At 34.9% G+C, this 25,917-nt stretch overlaps 1 protein-coding gene and 1 long non-coding RNA gene across 3 annotated transcripts; one reads left to right on the forward strand and one right to left on the reverse strand.

Moving 5' to 3' along the window:
- The first annotated feature begins 8,131 nt into the window (after positions 1 to 8,131).
- On the forward strand, positions 8,132 to 10,212 carry LOC120073786. Its single transcript, XR_005480799.1, has 3 exons — positions 8,132 to 8,266; positions 8,354 to 8,675; positions 9,967 to 10,212. It is a non-coding gene; the product is annotated as an uncharacterized LOC120073786 (long non-coding RNA).
- Positions 10,213 to 16,616: 6,404 nt separating this feature from the next.
- LOC120072841 (pentatricopeptide repeat-containing protein At2g37320) lies at positions 16,617 to 23,629 on the reverse strand. Of its 2 annotated transcripts, none has more exons than XM_039025359.1 (2): positions 23,317 to 23,629; positions 16,617 to 18,415 (listed from the first exon to the last, which is right to left on the reverse strand). In XM_039025359.1, the coding sequence occupies exons 1-2, from the start codon at positions 23,343 to 23,345 to the stop codon at positions 16,888 to 16,890; spliced, it is 1,557 nt and encodes a 518-aa protein (XP_038881287.1). In that variant the 5' UTR covers positions 23,346 to 23,629; the 3' UTR covers positions 16,617 to 16,887. The 2 variants fall into 2 exon arrangements, with proteins under 2 accessions (XP_038881287.1, XP_038881286.1); XM_039025358.1 differs by having other exon boundaries at positions 16,618 to 18,470.
- Positions 23,630 to 25,917: the final 2,288 nt, after the last annotated feature.

Consider the following 25,917-nt stretch of genomic DNA (forward strand, 5'->3'; position numbering starts at 1 on the left):
GGATAATTAAATTTTTTCTTTTTAAAAACCAATAGTGATGGGTAGTTATTAGATTCATGGTAATCGTGAGAGGTTTAAAAAGAAAATGTGGTTTCTATTTTAATAAAGAAGTTTACAAAAAGTTATCGTAAAAAGGTTTTGAGTTTATCTCCTTCGCGCAAAAGGAACTCACGTAATCGTCAAGTAATACGGATTTTACTAAACGATTGGCTGGGCGAAGATTCTAGGTGTTGGATTTTTATGGATTTGTTTCATGTAATTGTTGCATGACTTTTTTCTATAAATTGAGCTTTCAATTTTGGATAAAGACTTTTGCCATTTTTTGCAAAAATTAGTTTTCATAAATGGGCTGAAAAATTAAAAACCCAAAACCCAAATTCATTTTTTTCCATCTCTTTTCTCTCTCTCGATTTTCTTCATCCATTGGGTCCCACAACCCGGTTCTGAGTCCAAAGGATAGTAAGTCAACTCTAGTAGTGGTCTGAAAGAGTTCGGGTCAAGATTCAGCAAGGAAAAGCGGTTTTCGGGAGCTTTAAATGTAAGTTAATTTACTATTTTTCCTTCATTTTGCATGTTAGTTTCCTTATAATTAAAAGCAATTAGAGTGTAATTAGATCCTAATTCCACTGCATATGTCTCGTGTTCCATCATGTGGTATCAGAACATGTTTTAATTACGCTCAATTGCTTTTGGTGGGCGGTTTTTTCCTTTCTATTCAAGTGTTGAATGAAATTTGAGCTAAAGTGGACTTAATATGTTTATGAGCATTAATGTTTGAAAAAGGGTCTATAAATTTGTTGGAGTCATTAAAGTTGAAATTAGGCTGTAATTTCTTGATTTCGGGAGAGAGGACAGCAGCCAAATTGGAGAAAATTTTCTCAAAGACCCAGAATTAGCCTCTAGACCCGAGAGAAGCTCCCAGACCGGACCTGCCAGCCCGAATCCAACCCGGTTCGGAGTAGCCTGCGCGTGCCAGTTGTCGATGAAGTTTTCGGCCCGTTCCGCGACTAACCCGGTTCCGTCGACTGTGCCACTGCATGTTGACCAACCGGTCCAGACGGTCTGGACTGGTCCGTTTGACCTAGTTGAGCTGGTTTAACCGGTTTAACTTGGTTTTTGGAGTTTTTGGGTCAGTTCGAGTGGTTTCTGAGTGGTTCCAGATGGTTCAAAGTGTTTGAAGCCGGTTCCGGGAAGCTAGTTGTTGATTTATGTAATAAATTAGTTATTTATTTGTTTTTAATGCCAAAATCGGTCCCTTTTAGTGTTGTTTACCTATTATGCATGTGATGTATAATGTTGTTTGATTATGTGTGCATATAGTATGCCATATAGTTTTAAAACCCCATCATAGGAAAAGCATGTGACATGCATTTGTTATATCTTATAAGTATTAAAATATATACTATGCATGCTTGGTTTTAATATAAGNATTTGTTATATCTTATAAGTATTAAAATATATACTATGCATGCTTGGTTTTAATATAAGTGTTATATTAAAGCATGTTTGATTGAAGGAAGCATGTTATAGATGAATGCTCTAGGGTTATAATTGTTATAATTTATTTTATAATTGTTATTAAATAACCTAGACTTCTAATTTCTATAATTTCTGCATTTAAATTGTATAACCGCTTGTTTTAGGTCGACTGTAAATATATGTTCATTGATGATTGTAATTTGGAATAATCTTGTTTCGTTGCTCATGGAAATCTCAGATAAGATTTCCTTTAATTGGTATCAGAGTCAGGTTCTCTGATATTCTAAATTACAGATTTGAATTGAACGCATTTTTCAGTCGCGGTGGGTTTCTGCATTTGTGGTTAACCGTTTTCTGCATTTGTGGATGAATATGATGAACGTTTCGGATTTAAATTGCCTTTTTGTTAAAGCTTTCGGTATTACAAAGTGTTATTGTAAAGGCCCCTGTGTTTTTGGGCGAAATTAACATCGCATTCGAGTTTGTAATTCAAAACGTTTGAGTTTATCGAGTTCTTCGTGATGAAGCTTCAGCGCATGGCGATGCAGTTCTCAACGAAGAAGAAGACCAAGTGTTGGTTGGATCGTGTAGCCTTAGATAAATGATCGTTGGGATTTAACTAAGCAATCGTTTAGTAGTTTTTTTAGACGATCGTGTAGTATTTTCTAAACAATCGTTTAGCTAATGTTAAGAGCGATGGGGTAAATCGTTTACCATATCGCGTGGCATTGTTTGCACAATCGCGTAGGCGCTGGAGGTAGGCGATCGTAAAGGGAGCATGCGATGCTCGTCGTTTAGTAGAAGGAATACGCTAAACGATTGTGTAGTTATCAAGCTTCATCGCTTAGTTACTACCCATGCGATCGCACGTATGTGATACAAAGGCGCTACCTAAGTGATCGCTTAGGCAATGGTGCTTCACGGTATCGTTGTCGCTTAGATGATCGCGGAAGACAAGCGTTCTGCGGTGCGCGCTAAGCGATCGTGTGCTTCAGGCTTTATCGCTTAGTAAAAGTACACGATAGTATAGTAATAGCTAAACGATCGCTTAGATTTTTCTGAACGATCGTTTAGCTCTGGGAGCGTTGGTAAACGGTAGAGCAAAGAGTTTGTTTTATCGTGTAGACGATCGCGGGGTGCTTAGTAGACGATGGTTGGAGAAGCGATGCTTTCCGAGCGGTTCAAGACCCGGTTCGCCTGTTTGAACCAGAGACTCCTTGCCTTTGTAATAGTTAGCTTTTCTTTTATGTTGAAGGCAATTTTACCCGGTTCATCAACTTTTATTGCTTATACATGTGATGTATGGTACTTATATGTCAAAGTATTTGTCATATAGTTAAAACCCACCTTAGGTTGTGCAATTAATCATGCATCATGTATTATAATTGTTATAATCGAGCATAAAGAAATTACTTGAAAGCATGCACATGCATCATGAAATATAAGAGTTATATTTTGCATGCAGTGAGCATTTTCATGAATCATCCTTTTATTATAAATGTTATAGTTTAAGGGTGAATGGAAGCATGTTTTGCTTGTTTCATTGCAGTTTTGTATAAGTGTTATATAAAAGAAGTAGCAATGAATGGACAATGCATTGAGCATGACACTTAGGTTGTTTATAAGTGTTATGAATGTCTTGCATGTGTTAGCTCTGTCTCTTATACACATCTAGATGTGTATAAGAGACAGGTATAAGGGTGAATGAAAGCATGTTTTGCTTGTTTCATTGCTGTTTTGTATAAGTGTTATATAAAAGAAGTAGCAATGAATGGACAATGCATTGAGCATGATACTTAGGTTGTTTATAAGTGTTATGAATGTCTTGCATGTGTTAGCTTCGCATTGTGGTGGTTGTTTCCGTTTATAAGTGTTATAAAGGAAATTAGACCTAAAATCAATAATTCAGAGTTGCATGCGGACTTAGGGTGAACTCAAGTTTTTTAAAAGGGTTTTAAAATTGGATTGAGATAGACCTAAGTTCAAATGGTTCTAAAGAGTTTAGTAACCTAGATTAATCTTTTAAAATCGGTTTAATAGGATTAAATTGGTTGAATAAAAGATTAAATTTGTTGTAAACCTATCTATAAGGGACCTTTTGTCTAAGGCAGGTTCTGGCTAGGCTAGGGTTCGTAAGTTGACGGAAACGTAACACCCCTACCTGGGAATTTATCTGGAAAGGTGAATTAGATAGATTTTTAACAAGCATGCGGCGATTTGGTCAAAGATTCCGTTAAAGAGTTTAATGGATGATGATCAAAAGTTGTTCCATTATCCAAGGTAAAAGTTACTCTTGGGGAAACCTAAAAGTCACTTAGTTAAAATCCTTAGCTGTTTTTTTTTCTAAGTAAGCTAAACCCTAGGTTATAAAATACACAGTGGGAGGAAGAGGCATATCAGATATATCTATGATTCCACTCACGTTTCTCCCTGTATGTTCACGCTGTGAGATTCATGCTTGGCCTCGTGGTGCCCAGGATGCATCCCCCTTTGGATGGTGTTTGCACGAGTCAACATCAAGGTGGACGGAGAGAGTGTTTATAGTAAGTGGGTGAAGGGTGTGTGTCAACACGTCCTATGGTCTCTGTCATTGGTTCACACCGTGAGATCATTCTGTACGTCCTCGTGTCGCCTTCGGAGCGTCCCCCTTCGGATGGGTTTTGTGCAGTTGGTCAATATTAAGGTGAACTCCAGAAATGGATAGGGTCGCTTTAGGTTTTGCCCCAATCGGATTTTTTCCCCTTTGGATTGGCCTTTTGGGAAGGACCTTTAGAGCTTAAAATGGCGGGTCACACTTACGGGAGATTGTTAAGTAAGTTAATGATCTCTTGGCCAAATCAATGATGGTTTGTCGTTATAGGAACAAGAGTTGTTCTAGTATTAATGACTGGTTGAGAACTTCTCAATTCAGAGGATAGATAACTGACCTCCTTTTGGCGGTTTTTTGTCTTAAACCTTTGAAGCGTCATTGCAAAACTAGATGTCACATGGGGTTTATGTTAGTTTTGCTAAAACCTTATTGGATGTTGTTTGTTTTACAATGGGTATTTGCTTAAAACCTAACATAGGTCAATGTTTTTTTCTTTTCAGCAACTCGTTAGTATATCCGTTTAAAGCTTTTAAAAATGACCGATTACTTACAGTGGAAAGAATCATGTGAAATGAATTTCGTGGCAAACGACCTCGATCCCACTACTCTTCAAAAGAGGAGACATGACAGTAAATATGATTTATTGGTCTTGGAGACATGTCTGGTAGGGAATGACGATTCTGCCTGGATCTTCGATTCAGGTGCTACCAATCATGTCAGTTCTTCTTACCAAGGATTCAGTTCTTGGAAAACATTGCCACAGAGAGAGATGACTCTTCGAGTCGGTACTGGTGAGGTTGTCTCAGCTGTTGCTGTAGGCAGGCTGATGTTATTTACTGACAAGAAACGTTATTTGTTATTGGATAATTTTTTGTAGTTTCTAATATTAAGAGGAACTTAATCTCGGCTTTTTGTCTCATTGAACAAGGCTACACTGTCTTCTTTTCTTGGAATAAAGTGTTTATTTTCAAGAATGGAATGGAGATAGGTTATGGTTCAATGGAAAATAACTTATATGTACTAAGGTCGTTAGTCATAAAAGCCTTGTTAAACACTGAAATGTTCAATAGGGCAACAACAGTTAAAAGACCAAAAGTTTCTCCAAAGAAAAACGTCCATATTTGACATCTTAGGTTAGATCACATAAACCTCAATAGGATTTAGAAGTTGGTGCAAAGTGGACTTCTAAAGAGTTTAGAATAAAACTCCTTGTCGGTATGTGAATCATGCCTCGAAGGCAAGATGACCAAACGACCTTTTACTGGAAAAGGTTACAGAGTCAAGGAAGCCTTGAAGCTTTTACATTCAGACCTCTGTGATCTAATGAATGTTAGAGCTTGAGGTGGGTATGAATATTTCATCTCTTTCATAGATGATTATTCAAGGTTTGGGTATCTTTTCCTAGTGCAACGTAAGTCTGAAGCCCTTGACATGTTCAAGAAGTATAAGGTTAAAGTTGAAAACTTGTTACGTAAGAAGATAAAAACACTACTATTTGATCGTAGTGGAGAGTATATGGACCTCCAATTCTAGAACTATATGATAGAACATGGGATTGCATCCTAACTCTCGGCCCCTGGTACACTTCAGCAGAATGGTGTATCAAAAAGGAGAAAAAAATCTTGTTGGACATGGTTCGGTCTATGATGAGTTATGCTCATCTTTCAAACTCGTTTTGGGGTTATGCAGTGCAGACTACATGTTATATCCTAAACAACGTTCCCTGAAGAGTGTTTCTAAAACATCTTTTGAGTTATGAAGAGGCCATAGAGGTAGTTTACGTCACTTCAGGATTTGGGGCTGTCCGGCACATGTGCTAGCGACTAACCCAAAGAAGTTGGAACCGCCTTCGAAGGTTTGCCTCTTTGTAGGCTACCCCAAGGAAACGAATGGAGGATACTTCTATGATCCAAGTGAGAACAAAGTGTTTGCTTCCACTAATGCTATCGTCTTGGAAGAAGATCACATGAGGGATCATAAGCCACGAAGTAAGCTCGTTTTACGTGAGATCTCTAGTGATACTAAGATTGCTAAGGGTTCAACAAAAGTTGTTGAACAGGCCGACAGATCAACAAGAGTTGTTAAGGTCGGGACGTTTAGTCAACCAACTCAAGAGTTGAGACTGCCTCGACGTAGTGGAAGGGTTATGAACCCACCGGATCGCTACACGGATTTGACTGAAGCCCAAAACGTCATTACGAATGATGGGGTCGAGGATCCTTTGTCTTTTAAGAAAGCAATAGAGGATGTTGACAAAGATAAATGGGTTAAGGCCATGAACCAGGAAATGGAGTCTATGTACTTCAATAACGTCTGGGAGCTTGTTGATCCACCTGATGGGGTAAGACCTATTGGGTATAAATGGATCTATAATCGAAAGAGAGGTGTAGATGGAAAGGTACAAACCTTTAAGGCTAGACTCGTGGCAAAGGGTAAGTTTCTCCAGTCTGCTGCTAAAATTCTAATCCCGACTCAAACGAAGCTATTTCGGAGGATTTGGAGCTCATTTGAGCCAAATGACACCAAAAGATCACTTAACAAAAAGATCTAGGATGAATTACTGCTTTTCCCTTCAAGAGGAACAACTCAACACACTTCAGTAATGCTTGCAGCGTCGCAACACTCCTCACAACACTAAGCCTGACGCTAGCTCGATGCTTGAAGACAGAATGCACCTATTTTCTGCAAAATAGGGCAGCATCACAATGCTATAACCCAAGGTCGTAACGGCTTCGAAAGAATATCCACGGGATAGTCCACGTAACAGCACGCCCAATATCAAGTAATGAAAACTTTTCTTGGCTTTTTTTTTTATTTTTTAAGAATGCCAATATTCTTGATATTTCACAAACATTGTCAGAGTGTCAACTGTCTTGACTTTTTTTTCCTAGTTCGAGAAACATATTGTCATATTCTTGCACTTGGATTCATTGACAAGTTTTTAAAAAATGTTCAAGAGTCAAATGTCAAGAAAAGTGACACTTGAGAACATTTAAAAAAACATAAAAAATGAAGCACTGTTTTTGTAGTAATTTAGAGCTAAGGTATTTAAATGACAATGAGAGTAATGAAGACATATAAGTTGGACTCTATTGTTCTCTCTATCTTCATCCCTTGAGTTTGAGAACGATGATGCAGTTGAAATTTACAATTATTGTATTTTTATTGATTTGCTATGATTTGGTAGAATGAGGAAAAGAACAATGGATTTTGAAAATTACAATTATAGATATTGTAATAGATTTTTGTAACGAGTTGAACAAAGAAAATATTTTTTGTAAATACAATTAAATGATTCATCAACAAGGATTGAAAGATAAATTAATAGGCATAATAAGGAAAATACAGATGGAAAACAAAACAGAAACAAAGCTATAGTCCCTTTACAGGTTTCCCCATGCCTTTCAGACAATTTAATTATTTTGTTTTAATGAATATTCCATTTAAAAATAAATAATGAAGTACGTCAAAGGGGTCATGCCCCGACGAATACCTTTGGAGCACATTGATGTTGTGAACATGTGTAACACACACCAAATTTTTTTCACTTGTTATATAGTTTCCGTAATTTGACTAGTGGAGAGCATTTTTGAATTTTGGAGTGCAAGTGGTAAATGCCGAAAGAATTTAATTTTTTGACCTTACAAAAATTTATTCAAATTTAGGAATTTTAGGCAGGAGAATCTAATCTCACTTTTTGGGAAAGAAAAAGGAAGTTAAAAATAAAATAATGTGTGAATAAGGAAAGTAATTAAAATAATATTTAATTTATTTCTTTTTTTTAAGTTTTAAAGTTTTATTATTAACTTATTATTTTTTTATTTTTATATAGAAAAAAAACCCTCCTCCTCGTTCTTATCTCCTTACCGTGTCCCCCCTCCCTTGAGAAAAAACCCTAACCGATCGTGACACAATCGTCGCCGCCTGCCGCCGAATGACCCCCACCCCAGGGTTTAGTTGCGTTCGCCTCTTTCCTCGCGTCGACGGTCTGGAGTCACACGTACAAGCCCCAGTCCGCTTGTCGTCGCTGTTGGGGTGCTGCTCGTTTCTGCTTCGTGCCGGGTTCGCCGCTGCCTTAGATGAACGGCGACAACGAACTCGAGCCCCAGCCATCGTTGAATCCATCGACGCCCAACCTTGAGTTTTGAAGTCGCCAAGTTCCTAGTCATCTATAGTGCCAGAACATTAGAGTTAGTGGTAAGTTATTCGTTCATTTTTTTTTACGATGGGTTTTGGATATCTTGGATGCGTATTAAGTTTCGATATTTTTGGTTGACGATTCAGTGTGATCGAAGTTTGGATTGGAGATTGGGTCGTTTCGAGTCGCCGTCAAGCAAGGATTGTGAGCAATTGGTGAGTTTAATTGGGTTCTTAACACCCTTCGTTTTGGCGTGTATCTACAGTCAATTTCGTGTCTGAAACTTGATTGTAGTTCGACTTGAGCAAACACTTCGAGTAAGTGTTTTGGAGGTATTGATGTGGATTTTTTATTTGGGTTATATTCTTAGTATTGGAGTTTAATTTTGATTTTCACTTAGGGTTCGATTCAAAATTCTTTTAAGCAAGGAAGGAGATAAATTTGTTTCGTTTGAGCTCAAACTCTAAGGTAAGTAATCTTACTATTGGAATCACTTTTGTGCCAGGCGATACACTGTAGATTTAACATTGAGTATCCTATAGTAGTTTTTCTTTGATTAATTTTGATTGTTTTGAGATTGAATGGGCTGCTTATGAAGGACATATGAGCATGTGGTAATATATCAGAATATCATTATTTTTTAGCTCAATTTGGAATTTTATGAGTTATAGTAAATGATGATTGAGCATGACCCTTAAATTTTGAGTTAAGTAGCACTCCTATTAGAGTGCCTTAAAGCTAGATGAGCATTAGACATTTGTGGATTTATATAGTTATGCGATTTATTATGAGAATGGGTAGATTGTATGATATATATTACGAAATCCCGAAGACTACATTGTTTACATGATTTAGTGCATGAAAGTGATGTGCTACAGTTGATTCATTTAAAACTAGATTAAATATGTATGTTGAGGTTAATTAACATGAGGTTGACGAAGAGGAGATTTTAGAGGATTTATGATTAGGTGAATGTTATATGTAATATGAAGTTAGATAAAACCCCCTTTTCCTTTCTAGACTATGTGACTGCATGAAAGTAATGCACGTCCAAAGGTGCTAGTACATGAAAGAGATGTACTAGGGCTGGTGTATATGAAAGTGATACATACCTAGAGGGCACTGGGGTGTACGAAAGAGGTACGTACTCAGTGGGTTTTGTGTATACGAAAGAGGTGTATGCCTAACCATGTGTACGAAAGAGGTACCACCCCTACATTTATAGAGAGAGTCTGGGGTGTACGAAAGAGGTACATGCTCAGTGGATTATGTGTATACGAAATAGGTGTATACATAATTAGATGTACGAAAGAGGTACATACTTAGTAGGTTAGGTGTATACAAAAGAGGTATATACTTAACTAGGTGTACGAAAGAGGTACACCTTCAGTGGGTTGTGTATATACGAAAGAGGTGTATACGTAACCATGTGTACGAAAGAGGTACACATTAAGTGGGTTTATGTTTATACGAAAGAGGTGTATGCATAACCATGCGTATGTAAGAGATTGTGTTTCCTTCGGGATTCACCAGAGGTTGTGGGTCCTACGGGACTTACTAGAGGTAGTGGACATACTCAACTACAGTAGGATGGAAATAAGTTTTTCATGTATATATGTATCCCATGAGGCCTAGAGCAGTTTATATGTTCCACTAGAAATAGGCATCTAGAGGACATAGATGTCTAGCCTGACCCTAGTGGTAGGGTTACTTATTGAGTATTTCATACTCATTCTTTGTTTTATGTTGATGTTTTCAGGTGAGGGTAGAGATGCACCAGCGATGGCGCAGCGGAATTTGTGATCGTGCCACTGGGACTAGTTTTTACGCTTCCGCATCATGAAATTTAGAGTCCTTATTTTTCCCTTAATGTTTAGGTTTACTATTTGGAACTTATTATCAAGGATTGTTTCTTTTATATACATTTAATAGCCTTTACGAATTATGGGTATCCTATTATTGTTTTAACAATTGCATTTAATAAATGGCTTTTGAACTTCTCTTGTCTATTTAACATTTATTTCAACATAACTGAGCATCGTCTTAAATTCTATGCATGCATTCATTTTAGTAACGGCCTAACCTAAGTCCTAGGGGTCGGGTCGTTACAACATGCCTTTCAATCTTTCTGGGATTCACTAGGTGCTTGTTTTGATAGAGTTAGATAATATACAACAGAAGAAATTAGAATCAATAAGCACTCTAACTAAAATTAATTTGAGTTTAAAACATGCTACTCATAACTATATTATAAATGAGCTTGAGTTATACAATACCTTTGATGAACACTCCACTAATTCAAAAAGAAATCCACGAATTTGAGCTTGAACCTTCTAGTAGGCCACCACCAAGATCTTCTCTACTAATCTCAAGTGAGGATTGTGTGGTGGAAACACTCGAATTGAGCTGAATTTAGGTGAATTTAAGAGAGGATAGATGGGTTTCTATTTCAGCAGCCTTTTGGTGTAAGTCTCAGCATGCATGTTGATTTCTCAACATTGAGCTTCAATTTATATGCTCAAATACATGCATGGAGATGGAGTACATGGCAGCCAGCACCTGATTCAGAAATTTATTGAAATCAAAGTGGAACTGGGTGATTAAGCTCCTTAATCAACCTAGTGGATTTTTCAAATTTTGGAAAAATCCACTATGACTATTTTAATGTTATTTTAATTTAATCAATCAAATTGATTAAAATAATTTTTGTATTTAAATAACTTATTTATTTAAATTTTAGTTTTTATAATTAATTCAATTAATTAATAAAACTAATTTAATTAATTTACTATCTTAATATTAAATTAATAAAACACCAATTCTACTATAATCAAATCAATTTCATGTAATTAACATTTAAATCATAATTTAAATATTAATTGATTCTCCAAATTCGTTTAATTTTGATAAAATTAAACATTTCAATTGTATCGAATACAATTAACTGAAACCCTAAATTGAATTTGAACATTTCAAATTCATAACCCTAATTTCAAATCTCCTCTAAAATACTCAATTCATTAATCCAACTACAAATCATGAGCTCTAACGATTTGTAATTAATTGGTTGAACTCTTTAAACCAAATTAATTACTATTCGTTAACTATTAAGACATACTACTATAACTCAATAGTTGCACTCTCCTCACTGTAGATATATTTTTGTCCATTTTAACCATAATCAGTAAGTCGATCTTTCACAGGTCATTCATATTTACAACTAGGTCAAAATTACCGTTTTACTCTTGTAAATACATCTTGCTCCTTAAGCTCCCACTGACCCTCTATTGACCATTGATTTATAATACAACTTATAAATCATGTCCCTCTCTACCAAGAGATGGTGGGCCTCGTTGTTCAAGAATAGACATTAGCACTTAAGAGAACAACCTATCTGCTAACCCTACGTTGGGTAGGAGTGAATTCCTCTTGCATAGCTATGTCCCCAACTATCTATCCGATCTTATCCCCAAAATGGGAGGCTTATTGAGCAATGTTGTTGGACTACTCTCACCTATGCCGATCAAAGGATAATTCCGAATAAACAAGAGTTCATATTTAGCTCAAGATTAAGATCAAGTCACCCTAAGTTATTTTAGTTTAAAATAGTTAGTTTTAACAATAAACGACCACTATAAAGAAAAGTGACTATTTCGAGGTCCAGTCTTATGCAAACTCATTGCATAGGATGCCTCCACTCACATGTCTCTACAAGAATGATTTGTGGATCACATCATTTGTATCAGCATACAAAATGGGCCGCATCTACAATTTCATCCATATATTTATAGACCATTTAGGCTATATACTATAACTTGATCCTACTTATGTCATGGATTTTTTTATTGGATTTTCATGGAAGGATGCAATATCAATAGTAATTTATTGAATAAAAAAACTCAACAACATTTTTATTGATAAATAGAATATGTTAATAACATTTACAAACTGCGAGTCTAGGCTATTCTCGACATATTTATGCGGACTTCCAGGTTAGAGAATTAATCGTGTTTGATTCATTGATTGGATTACATTCGAATGCAGACTTGGAATGTGAAATGAGATCAATGTGTGAAAATTTTCCTTGTTTTCTCTTTGTTGGTGCAATAATGGAGTCTAATAATCTTCTAGTGGATAGATGGAGTCTACGCCGAGATGATTTTGTGCCTCAGCAATATGAGAGTGGTAATTGTGGTATGTTAACGTGTAAATTTTTCGAATAGGATGTAACTGGGTCCAAAATGGACACCGTAACACAAGATAGGATGACATATTTTCGTAGACAATATGACATTTAGATTTGGGCAAATAGAGCATTGTTTTAGAAGTTTATAAACTTTTATGTAACTAATGGTTCAAGTGATGAAACTCTATAGTTGGCTTAATATGGTTTTTTTGTTAAGAAGTTTGTGTTATGTAAAACATGCAAAGTACACTCAATTCCAGGCTAGGTTCATGCATGTAGGTGCCAATTCCTAGCCAGGTTCATGCAAAACATACAACATGCACATAATTCTCGATCGAGTTCATGAATGTAGGTATCAATTCCCAGTCAGGTTCATGCAAAACATACAAAATGCACACCATTATCGGTTGGGTTCGTGTAAAACATATAAAATGCACATAATTCCCGACCAGGTTCATCCAAAACATACAAAATGCACACAATTCTTGGCCAAATTCATGCATGTAGGTGCTAATTCTCGGTCGGGTTCATGAAAAACATACAAAATGCACACAATTCCCGGTCAGATTCGTGCATGTAGGTGCCAATTCCCGGCTGAGTCAAGTAAAACATATAAAATTACACTAAGTTTCGATTGGGTTCATGCATGGCAAGCACCAGTTCATCGATCGGGTTCATGCAAAATAAGGATTAGGTCATGGAAGTTTATTATGATATTCCAACTGAGCTAGTCACTGGATATTATTGAGCCAAAATCAACGACAACCAATATATTTTAAAAAAAACGTAAAATTTTCTTTCTACCTATAATTACTAGGCAACGGAGTTAAGTGTAGGTTAAATATGTAGGGGACAATGGACTGTCTTGACTCCATCTTGCATGTCATTTAGTTTCCTAAATGTTGAAGGAATATTTCTTCAATTCGTCGGATAATTGATTGTTTGGATGAAACTCTTGATTACTTGAACAACTTTGGAAGCATAGATACGTAAAGAGGTATTATTTGAGACCTCTTCTCATGTGAAGAAATGTGTTTTGATCTTTTTATCATTTCAAATACAATGTAGAGGTTTTGACCTCAATTGAAGTATACATCTTATAACAAGATTATACTCAATTGAATTTTCTACCGCTAATCCTATAAACTTTCGTCATGAATTCCATTATACTTCGTTCCAATCTCTAGTCAAACCCCCTGCAACTCTCCTCCATCGTAATATTTTTCCCTTTATTCAAACGTCGTCGAAACAATCCAAAACGAGAGGCATTTTCCTACAATTTTATAAGAAAACGTATTAGTGTAGTTTAAGAAAAAAGTAAAATAAAAAATAAAACTATTTAAAAAGAACAACAACAACAACAACTTTACCTAATCGTACACCGTCGGGTACAACACTAGGTCCAAAAACATAAGCATACACTTCATACTCCCATACCCTCGATCGGGCCGGGGTTACCTTTATCGACCCCCGACTAGGCCATGTCCTAGCACACGGCCTGGCCGGGTCGCTCCATACCTCCATACCCCGACCGGCCCATATCTTGTCCCTCATCTAAACCTAGTCAAACATCTTCCTCGTTCGTTCCCCATTTTCTATCTCATGAAGCCCGCCTAGATAATTTCAACCTATTTCCATTGTAACTCATTGAAGCTCGAACTGGATATCGTAAAAAAAGGTTGTTCCATTTTTTTTCTTTTTTTTTTTATATTTCAATATAACTTCTTTTGAAATTTTAAAAAAAAAAAAAATTCAAATGGTCGCACCATACCCCCATACCCCCGGTCAGGCTCACACCGTGTCCCTCCTCTTACCCAGTCAAATAACACTCATATTCGTTTACCCGATTCCTATCCCATGAAGTTCGCTCGGGTAATTTCAATCCATTTCCATTGTACCCAATGAAGACCTAGTGAAGGCCAACCAAGTATCTTAAAAAAAAGGTTTTTTTTTTTTTTTTTTTGTGGGTTGTATAACAATTAATTTGGTAGGTTGATTATTGAATTTAAAAGTGAGAATTTAATAAAGGATGGTAAAAGAATAATTGTACATAAAAAATTTCCCATGCTTACATCATTTTCATCATCAAATGAGTAAAAAAAAACTTTTTTTTTTCAAAAAGATGTCAAAATACAAAGTCAAATCCCCAAATGGTCTTTTTTGTCAATTTTTTGCCATGGGTACTCCATACAAAAGAAGATAGTTATAGCAAATGGTTCACAAGTGGAACTGTCAAATCCATAGTTCAATAAAGTGGGGTCAAGGTTGTTGATTTGGATGTTGCCCAAGGACCTCCATGCAATAATTATACTTCTATTGGGCTGGAAAAGTCCATGAAGTGGCTCAATAATGTATGATCTGCATGTAATAATCGTGCCACCACTAGGCCGTCCTGCATGGATACTCCATGGATTGACTGCAACTCAGTATACAATTCTATGCGACTATGCCTTGCCAATTCATCTTTCAGAATAGGTCATTGTCCAATATCTTGAATAGATTGTGCAGTGAGCTAAGAACCCTCTCGTATCACGACAGTGTAGTCTCCAAGTGATGATTGAGCCCTCCTACCCCTACTCGATGCACTACTCCCACCTGCTCTACTGCTTGGTGTGGTCGAAAGCTGGTCTTCTGACATAGGTGAATTAACCACTGGTGGATTCGAAATGTAGAAATTTTCAAAATTTGGAGACTGATTATTTAAATCCTCATGCTCCTCATCCACTGCATGCTTTGTTCCAATCTCGACTGGTGTGGTAGCCATCCCTCGGTGGCTCTATCTCTGCCGAAGATGATGGCTAAATCATACAAAAGGAGTGATTTGCTCATAATAATAAAACATGCAAAAGGATGAAAGAATTATGAACAGAGTCAACCTCACCGATCCTTCCCATCCATAATCATAACACAAACATAAGTATACACCAACAATTCTAATGAAATAAATCCAAAAAGCAGAAGTGAGTTACAATCACACCAAAACATATTACATAAAATACAAAATACAAAAATTTCTAAAACTAAAGAGGCCTCAAATACAAAATTAGATGAATCGATAAATACATCATCAAACAAGTTTTAGTTGGCAAACATACACATGTTTAACAAAGAAAGAGAATAGCAATGAAGAGGCAAATTTATAAGTTTTTAAAAAATATTTAGCAAAGAAAAAAAATGAAACATATGTAATTAAAAACAATTCTTTTTTCCATGAAAGAAAAGTCAGTTGTAACTAGTGAAAAACAAATCTATGTAGACAAAAATATCAAATAATTATATATTTGGAAAAAAGATTTCTCATCATCGACCTAAAAAACGATGACTAGTAAGAACAAAACCAAAAAATGCAAACCAAAGCAAGAAGAACAAATCTGAAATATAAAAAAAGAATCACAAAAGCATATCAGATCTGAAACATGCAATCCAAAACCAAATTAATAACAAAAAAATCCAACACGTTCGAGGGAAGGCAAAATAAGAATAAATCCAAAGAATGCAAACCAAAACCAAGAAGAACATATTCAAAAGTAAAAAAATCACGAAAGCAAATCAGATTGAAACATGCAACCCAAAACAAATTAGGAAAAGATCCAACACATTCAAAGGAAGGCAAAATAAGAACAAAGCATATCTGGAAAAGTCAAAACCAAAGTAAGAACAAATCTGAAGTATGCAAGCGAAGAAATAATAGATCCAACACATTTTTTTTTTTTAAAAAAAGGACGAAATACGAACACATCTGAAGCATGTGAAACAAACCAAAATCAAATCTAATTAAAATTATCATCATCGGCTTCAAAGGTAAGAAATTGACCTTTTTGTGGGAAGGAGCTCTCCCCTACGAAACTTCAAACGTCAGAAGACCCCATCCTACCAAGCTCTTGACAACAGCAAGAGAAGTAATTTTTGGTCGTTGGAGCAACAATAGTTTTTACCTTTTTAGGTTAAGAAGACTTTTGGTGATATCTTCACCGGTAAGTTTCATAATAATATCCTCTCACTAACCTCAAATCCCACGCATTAAAATTTTATGTCCAATGAAACTATAATTTTTCTCAATTTCTTGTCTTGCATATTTGTAAATTTTTAGAAAATATCAAGTCAAGAAGTTATTAGGCATGATATTTAAAAATAAAAATTAAAAAAAATTAAAAAAAAAAAAAAAAAACTATTAGACATAAAAATTGAATGCTTAATGACGGATTCTACACCTTTTAAAGTCTAAAGATGAAGTCCTTAACAAAATTGAAAGTTAAAACTTATTAAACACTCCTTAAAGTTTACGGACCAAAATGATATAAACCTAAACTTGTTATTTAATCAAAACTTTATTAAGGTCTAAAGATGAATAACCAATTTTTTCTGAGACATTTAAAAAATAATATTCTTATATTGACAAAATTTGTATAAGTCATCTATAAATAACCTTCATGGCATAATCAACCCTACATTTCAAGTTATCTTCGGAAGAAATAAACAAACAAGTTTCAGCTTTCAGGATGTTGCTAGGAAAATATCATCAACTTCGTCCTCCACTTCATGAAAATATCCTATAAATCTCATGTGATTCATTATGCCATCCATGAGACCGAGAATCTCAACCATTACAGGGTTTGACTTATCTTCTGCTTTGAATCTGTAAACTTTATTCTGAATCTCAATCCAGCTGTATCCAGGTGTAGTCTTCAGCCCTTTGTCTTTCATCATCTTCCTCAATCTTGCAGCATCATTCAAGTACCCTGCTTTTGCATACAGATTAGCCATTTGCAAGTGTGTCGATGCGCAATCGGGTTGCAACAACAATCTACTCTCTGCAGCCTTCAATCCTATCCAGACATTCCCATGAAGCCTGCAAGCAGAGAGAAGTGATCCCCAAACAATTGAATTGGGAGATATGGGCATCTCCTCAATGAAGTTTTGAGCCTCTTTTAGTAGTCCAGCTCGGCCAAGCAGATCGATAACACATGCATAATGATCCAATTCTGGTTTCACACCGAGCTCGACCATAAGATTGAAGTAGTATTTGCCCTCTTCCACAAGCCCTGCATGTCTACATGAGGACAGAACACCAAGGAAAGTGATGGCATCGGCTTCCACTTGCTTCTGCTTCCTCATTGTTATATAAAGATCAATGGCTTGCAGAGAAAGTCCATGCTGAGCATAACCTGCAATCATGGAATTCCATGAAACAATGTCTTTGACTTCCATGGCTTCAAATATGTATAATGCAAAGTTAAGAGCTCCACATTTACAGTACATTGAGATCAAAGCATTTGCAACATGGAGATAAGAATCAAAGCCCATTTTGAATGTTTGACAGTGGAGGCTTCTTCCTAATCCAAGGGCTCCACTGCCAGTGCAAGCGCTCAATATGGTGGCAAAAGTAAATTCATTGGGTTGCAATGCCATTCTTTTCATCTGTTGAAAAAGCTTCAAGCACATATCAACATGCCATTCCACAGCAAACCCAGAAATAATGGCTGTCCATGACACAACATTTCTCACAGGCATTTCTTCAAACACCTGATATGCATTACTCAGCTCCCCACATTTCCCGTATAAACTCACCAGCGAACTTCCTACATACACATTAGCAATAAACCCAGTTCGTATCGCCACAGAATGATACTGAATTCCACCACGAAGATTGAGCTGAGAACTGCACAAACTCAAAACGCTGGATATATCGTTCGCATCAAATTTAAATCTTCCTGCGAATAATTGCAGATCCCAATGACCAGATTCACGTTCTTGATAAAGAACAGAGGAGGAATCCTTGGATGGAACAATTGAATGAGAATCAAAACCGTCGGAAAGGGTCTGAGATCGACATTGATCCGAATCTGTTTGTAAAAAGTCCTGAATGAGGCGAAGATGGGTTTGGCGATTTTCATTGGCGAAATTTCCCTTTGGAGAAATGAGGTCCAATAGTTTTGGAGGTTTAGGTAAGTTCGTGGACGATTGGGTTTTGGGTTTGAAGTTAGAGAAAAGCCTTATGGAGGGTACTAAGTGGAAGCCATGCCTGTAAAGAAGTGCAGAAGATTGAGATATCTCGAAGACCATACGAAGAAGACGAACTGTCATTACAAATAACAGCCCATGAGGCTAGTAGCAGTCAGCCGAATTACACATAAAAAATGTCAAAGATAAAATGGGTTCGCCCGATGATGAGCCAAATCAGATTCGAGTGAAATTATTAAAAAAAGTTTTGCATAGATAGAATGTAATTTTTCGCTCTGCAATACAAACTGAACAGAGAGAGGAAGAAGAAAATGGTTGGAACTACTCGTGTGGACTCGTTGAAACTAGTGCATGGTCTTGTTGAAGTTGGTCACTTCGGATAAGAAGAGCACTAGAAGAAGAGATAAAGATAATTTTGTAAAATTGTTCGACGATGAGATAAATTCTTAAGTTTTAAAAAGTGGGGGAAAAAAATCATTTTTAACAGAATTTATCTTTTAATCAATTTTTTCCAATATAATTGAAGAAATGATGCATAGAGTAGGTTAGGAATGCATTTTCAAGTGTTTAATTAAAAAATAAGTTATTTTGAAAAAAATTGGAAAATTTTACAACCACTCAAAATAGCTTTTCTAATGTATTTTTAATGATTTTTGTTAAAAATGTTTAAATAGAAATGAATTTTTTAAAAATATTTTTTTCTCAAGTCAATCAAAACGGACTCTTAATTACAATTTTGGGAGGCAAAATTGTTTAATCTTCAGAGTAATGCATTTCAACAAGATAGTCATTGAATGGCAAACAACAAGTGACGGACTCCAAAGCCTTTTGATAGCAAAGAGACATTTGTTAAAATTGCTTTAAGTGCCAGATTGAGCACAAAACAACTAGCTTTTAAGGGAATGACCGAGTTAAATAGGATGCAAAGTAAAGTCTACAAACAATGTTCTCTTATGTGCCCCCATTGGTAAATGAGATTTATGACATGTTGGGAAGCAATTAAAAAATTGATTATAATCATTTTTAATTTTCAAAATCATTTAAAAATTGTTTTTAATTATTCAAATCAATTTTAATAATATAAAAATGTATTTAACAGTATAAAATTAAATATGGAGTTGATTTTGGTTGATTAAATGTATGTTTTAGAATGATTTTGAATACGATAAAAGTGATTTTGATCATTTTAAAATCACTCATAAACATGTACTTAGAAGAGTGATTGCAGTTGATATAAAAGAGAAGCCACTACCGCTAGAAGAGAAGGAAGAAATGAATTAGGGTTGAATTATATCCTTAAATATGCAGGACAAATATGGTATCTCAAAATCTAAAATAAAATTAGAATGTATTCGGAGGGAACCATTCCTTGATTATCATCTCCAATCAAATCACCAACCAATTGATACTTCGAATAATTAATTTGTAGTGATTTCAGATTTTTCTAGAAAAATCAAATTTATATAGTTGTCGTTAGGAAACATCAACTTTTTATATAAATAGTAATAATAAAATAATTTTGACATGGCCAAAATCACTCACAAACATAGTCAAAAGGTGGGTTGGAATAATTTTGAGCTTGTAATTGTAGTTTGAGGGTTTTTGTTTTTAATTTAATTTTATGAATGACCCAATTTACGCTACACTAATGTTGAGTGACTCGAATTTTGAAAATAATGAATATTATCTTTTGCTTACATTGCATACCATACCATATAGATCTCGCTAATTTCTCTGTCTCTCTCGCTTGCGCTCCTCCCTTAGATCTTAACACTCATGTTTTTCTTTCTCCTCTTCAAACACTAGAAGAAGAGCAAATCTTTGTGTTTCTCCTTCAATCCTCATGCTCGCGATAAATAGTTGGAAGGCTCCTAGAAGCACGAGCGTGAGGGTTCGTCAAAGTGAGTGATAAATGATCAATTCATAGCCTAAAGCATGAGTGTGAGCATTTGTCGAAGCAGGTGATAAACGGTCGGACGATGGTCACAACCCCAAGCGAGAGAGGAAGAGAAGAAGGAAGAAACGCAAGGGAGAAAAAGGGAATAAGGCAAAGCGAGCGCAAGGATGAGAAATGAGAGTGAACAAGAAGGATAGAGAAAGTAGCGAGCGTGATCTAAATGATATGTGACTTAGGAAAAAGTTAATATCTATTATTTTCAAAATTCAAGTCATCAATGTAACGGAGATATGGTCATTCTTACAAAAAAAATATTATTTAAAAAAAAAAAAAAAAAAAAAACTCTAGTTTAAGGCATTAACAAAAACAAGGCTAAAGTATAAAATGAAATTATCTTTGAACTTTGTCATTTGTTTTAAATAATATGTTCTATTCTTTCAATATCAAATAAAATATTATTTTTTTATAGATGTTTCAAAACTATCTTAAAAGAGAGATTTATCAAAATTTTATATGGACAATGAGTGGTGGTGTGACCAGAAACGATGTGGCATCATATGGTCTTAGTTTTCTTTCCGAGTCCCTACCACACCTTTTAGGTTTTAATTTTTGTCCTAACGAATTCTTACTATCAAATCGTCAAGCCCTGTCATCCCTTTCTTATTATTTGCTAATGACCATTCTAGTTTTTTGCAAAGCCTTGGAGAAAGAATTTTCGACCTTGAAGTATATTTTTCAGAAGTTTGAAGATGCTTCAGGAGTTAAAGTTAATTTTGACAAATCACATTACTTTTTTTGCCAAATGTAAACCAAGATAGAGGCAACTTCTTTAATTCTTAATCTCAAATTAATTAATATTTTGATGATAACAAATATGTTTTTGTTCATTAACAATTTTAGTATTTTGAAGTATCTATTGCGTAGAGATCGGAAAGAAAAATCAAACATAATTTGAATAGCTCAAATCGGAGTTCAAACGGAGAAGATACGGTCAAAACAAGCTTAACAGAAAAATCTCCAGATGATGTGGCAAATTTTTTCATCAAAGTGGACTAATTGAGATGTGCAATGGAGAAATGACACACAATAGACTTTTAATTTTTTAATTGGATTTTTAAAAAAATGAATTTAATATTATTTTATGTTTGTGTTAGTTTTGGACACGATGTTCATTTGCTTTTTTTGCAAATGATTTTAAAAGATATACATCATTATATTATTTTTTGTTTGTGTCAGTTGAATTTAAATCTCCACCATTCAATTTTCTTTTACCAATATCCAATGGCCCAAATTAAATTTGGATTTCACCATCCTCCTTCTCTATTTAAACACATCTTCTTCTCCAAATTAATACAACAATACATTATTTTTTAATCTTCCATAACTCACAGCCACCATTGTTATTCTCTCTCTAAGTTTCAATTTTATTCTTTTCATCTTCTTGCGAGAGATATTTTATATTGTGAGAATTGATTCATTGAGAGCTAAATTTGTAAAATCACTCTTTTAAAGAGTTTGTCGAGTGTACTATTTATTTTTCCAAATTATTGTAATGGTTGCTCTTAATCCCAAAAAATGAGTCTTAACGATTTGATCCTCAACTGTGAAAATGATCGGGTTTGTTCTTGCGTCTAGAAAAAGCACGTCGTATGATTCAATTCTTAGTCGTGGGTAACATACCAAGAGAAGCTTGGGAATTGGATGTAGGCCGGTTTTTTCGAACCACTATAAAATTTCCGGTGTCTCTATCCCTCTCCTATTTAATTTTGCAATTAATTTGTTCTTAACTTTATTACTTGAAATTATTTGTAATTTTTGTTCTTAAATTTAATTGTTCATATATGATTATTTTGATGGGTAGTTCTTAAATAAATAAATCAATAAATATATATATATATATATAATCCTTTTATTAGATTTTAAAATTGTACTTTAAAGTATGATGGTTAATTTCTTGTTTAATTCAAGGTGAAATTATTTGTATAAATTTATTATTAAACACTATTACAAAAACTATATTACTTAATGTTTTTTCGCAGTCAGGTATCAGTAAAACGTCAAAAGAATGAGAGAAATTTTTTTATGCCTAAAAGCATCGCGCTATAATTTACCATGTCAAGTATATGAGAACTTTTAACTTATTTTAAGTGTGAAGTATCTAAATTATTAGCATTTATTATAGATCAAATTTTTCATTGCTTGACATTTTTTAGTTGTCAAATGTAATTTCTTCTTAGTTGTCAAATGTAGTGTTTAGTTGTTCGAATGGATCCAGAAAGTTTTAGAAAAAAATGTGGTTTGAACTTTACCATTAACCCCAAGTTAGAATGTTCAAATCAATCGTCCACTTCAAATCTTTCCCCTCAAATACTAATTTGTTCATTTAAATTGCTATTTTGCTCATTTGAAAGAGCAAGAAGCCATGATAGATTAAAGGCGCTTAGCTCAACTAGCTTCGAAATACAATCCATAATCCTTCACAAAGCAGTTCAAGTGCATTGTATGCATCTCAATATATAGGTTATAAAAATAAAAGAAATGCAAAATATTGTCTTATAAAACTGTTGAACGATTTTGCGAGATTAAAAATAAAAGGGACAATAACCCAGTAAAAATTAGATGAGTTAGATTCATGGGTCAGTAAAATCATATGAAATTGAAGTGATTAGGAGTTTTAATTTTCAGTTTTTGATGCATTGTAGTGGCTTTACTAATTCAAATTACACTGAAATGAGTCAGTTGTATGAAAAATACAAGGGCCAGGGTCTGTTCTATACATCCTTCATCCACGGTCTGTTTGATAAAGTTCCATGTGGCTTCTTGGTTTGTTTTTTTCCAAAGATTTTTGCATTTGCTTGTTCTGTGAGATGGTATCTGGTTGAAGAGTTTTTTGTTACTGTTGTTTAATTTATGTTTACGCTTTAGATGCTACTCTCATTGCTGGGACTTATAAATTCACATCTAATGGAGTAGTCAAACCACTACAATGTATTTTAGGAAGAAGAAAGCAATGGATTTTAGGAAGAAGAAAGCAACTAAAATGGAAATGTGCGAATTGAACTTACAGGGGGTTTGCACGTCGAAGCAGCAACATAGAACCATCAGCGGCAGCGTAGAACCACCGGCAGAAAAATCACAACGTAGAACCACCAGCAGAAAATTCTCTTCTCCACAGCGTGAAGGGACCGATTTGGATGTGTTGATTTGGGGTTCTACGCAAACCCTAACTTTTGGGTACAATCGCACGGGAAGAAGGAAAGCGTTTTGGGTGTGTTGATTTCATGTGTGTCGATTTGGGCGTTCTAAATAAACTCTAACTTTTGGGTGTGTGGAGATTTTGTAGACGGAAGAAAAATCGAGTGCGGGGATGAAGAAGAAAATAAAACAAAGCCAGTGCCTAAATTAATTAAAAATGCAAATTATACTTGACGTTTTAAAAATGACAAGAAAATAACAATTAAACTTGACGTTTTTTAAATATCAAGTATTGTGTCAGCATGAAAAAAAATTGAAAAAATACGCCAACCACTTGTTTTTTTTTTAACATTTTCTTGACGTTTTTCTTTAAAATGACCTATTACTTGACATTTTTTCAAAATGTCATGTAATTTAAAGTTGCAAACGTCAAGTATTATTGTTTTTGTAGTAGTGAAATTACTTGTTAGCAAAAAGTTTGTTAATTTGTATAATCGGGCCCACTTAGTGAAAAAGTTTTAATTAGTTTGAATAAACCCTATTCACCCCCTAGAGTTGTCATATATGAAGCATAAACACACGGCTACATGATACGGATACGATTGGATATGGCAATTCGTCAATTTCTAAAAAACTAAGATACGGATACGTTAAGAATGTGTCATTTTTTTAATATATATATTTTTTAAAAATGAGTATACTGATACGTTGAAGATACATTTTCTTTTTCTTTAAAAAATCTACAAACACTGAAATACAATACAAAAATAAGCAACATCTAAGATGTTGCAGTACAATAGTTAATAAAATGCAATAGAAAAATTACTCATATTGCAAAGAAGAAGAAGATAGGAGGGAGAATATGAAGATAAACGAAGAACTTCTTCATTGAATTATTGAAGATATATGAAGATATCCGAATGGTTTATATTTTGGTGTAGGGACTCAAATGTGAAAATGGAGATTAGATGATTCTAGTCTAGGGTTTGGTTCATTATTTATTTATTTTTCCTTTTAATTTTGGACTCGAATAGTGAGCTTTTTACATAGGTTGTCTAGTTTTAGATTGGGAAATATTAGATGAGTTGCTTGTCTTTTTTCTTTAAAAAAAAGTACGCGTAGAAATAGATACGTCAAATTGCGTGTCATATCTGTGAAGTATCTGGAAGTATCGGTATCTGATACGTATCTAATACGGATTCTTTGCCTCACATGAAGTATCTCTTGGGTTTTGTGTCCTAAAACTCGTGGTATGTAAACAATGTAACTTATTCTGAAAATTCAATAAAGGTGTTATTGAATAGATCTATTGCTTGGATAGAAATCCAATAAACCTGAAAGTCCCTTGACTATTGGATGAGTACTTAAACTTTATGTGGAGACATAAAGGTAGATCAGGTTCGAGTAAATAGTCAAAATGATCTATAATATATGGATAAGGTTAGGTACCTTATTCTGGTAACACTATTGGATGTAGTCTGCTCTGTAGTTGTTACAAGGAGTTATAAAGTGCAACAAACGAAGTGATCCTAATTCGTTCATGTTGGACATGAGGAGTGGGGGTGTCCTTGTACAGAAGGGTTTGTACAAGATCGAACCACGAAATGAGTCACTCTTACTTTATAACCCTATTTACTGTTTAAGAATGACTATCTCAAAGCGATGACTTAGGTAACTTGACCTTAATCTTGAGCTAATTATGAACTCCTATTTATTCGGGATTACCCTTAGATTTGAGGGTTGGCTCAACAGCGCCGACTCAATAAGACTCCCATTTCAGGAGTAAGACTGGATAAATAGTTGGGGACATAGGGTACAAGAGGAAATTCACTCCTACCCGTTTTTAGGGATAGTAGAGAGGTTGTTCCCTTAAGTGCTGATTATGGGTCTTGAACAAGGTGCCCCACCCTCTCATTGGTCCGAGAGGGACTCGGTTTTGTTGATCGGATCACAAAACAATTGTTCATTAAGGGATCGGTGGGGACTTAAGGAACAAGAAGTAATTTCTGGGGTAAAATAGAGTTTTTACCCAACCGTTATTACGAACAACCTGTGAAGGGTTGACTTACTAATCATGGTTATATCAAATGGACATAATATATTTACAGTGAGGAAAGTCCAACTATGGGTTTTAGTGGAGTGACTCATTAGTTAACGAATGGAGGTTAAATCAGTCTAATGAGTTTAATCGATTAATCTTGGATCGTTGGAGCCCATGATCTGTAGGTCCACGAGGTCTCCCTACTAGCTCGTAAATGGATAAGCTCTAGAATAACGTGATAAGGTAATTTGAGTGTTCAAATTAGAATCAAATGGAATTTGGAGATAGCTCATTGCTACAACCCAAAATGAAGAACATCTTCTTCATCCGAATTTTTCATGAAAAATTCTATCAGTTCATCATCTTTAATTCACTCTAATCTCTTCAATATTTTACAAACTATCATGCAAAGAGATTTCTTGCATGGAAT

This window comes from Benincasa hispida, chromosome 3 (assembly GCF_009727055.1).
Source record: "Benincasa hispida cultivar B227 chromosome 3, ASM972705v1, whole genome shotgun sequence".
Classification (NCBI taxonomy): domain Eukaryota; kingdom Viridiplantae; phylum Streptophyta; class Magnoliopsida; order Cucurbitales; family Cucurbitaceae; genus Benincasa; species Benincasa hispida.

Excerpts from the sequence above, each read along its gene's own strand:
- LOC120072841 (XM_039025358.1), bottom strand. The coding sequence starts at position 23,353 with ATGGTTCTATGTTGCTGCTTCGACGTGCAAACCCCCT. Across the intron at positions 18,471-23,316 it reads CTTCGACGTGCAAACCCCCT|TTCGTCTTCTTCGTATGGTC; the intron begins GTAAGTTCAATT and ends TTGTAATGACAG.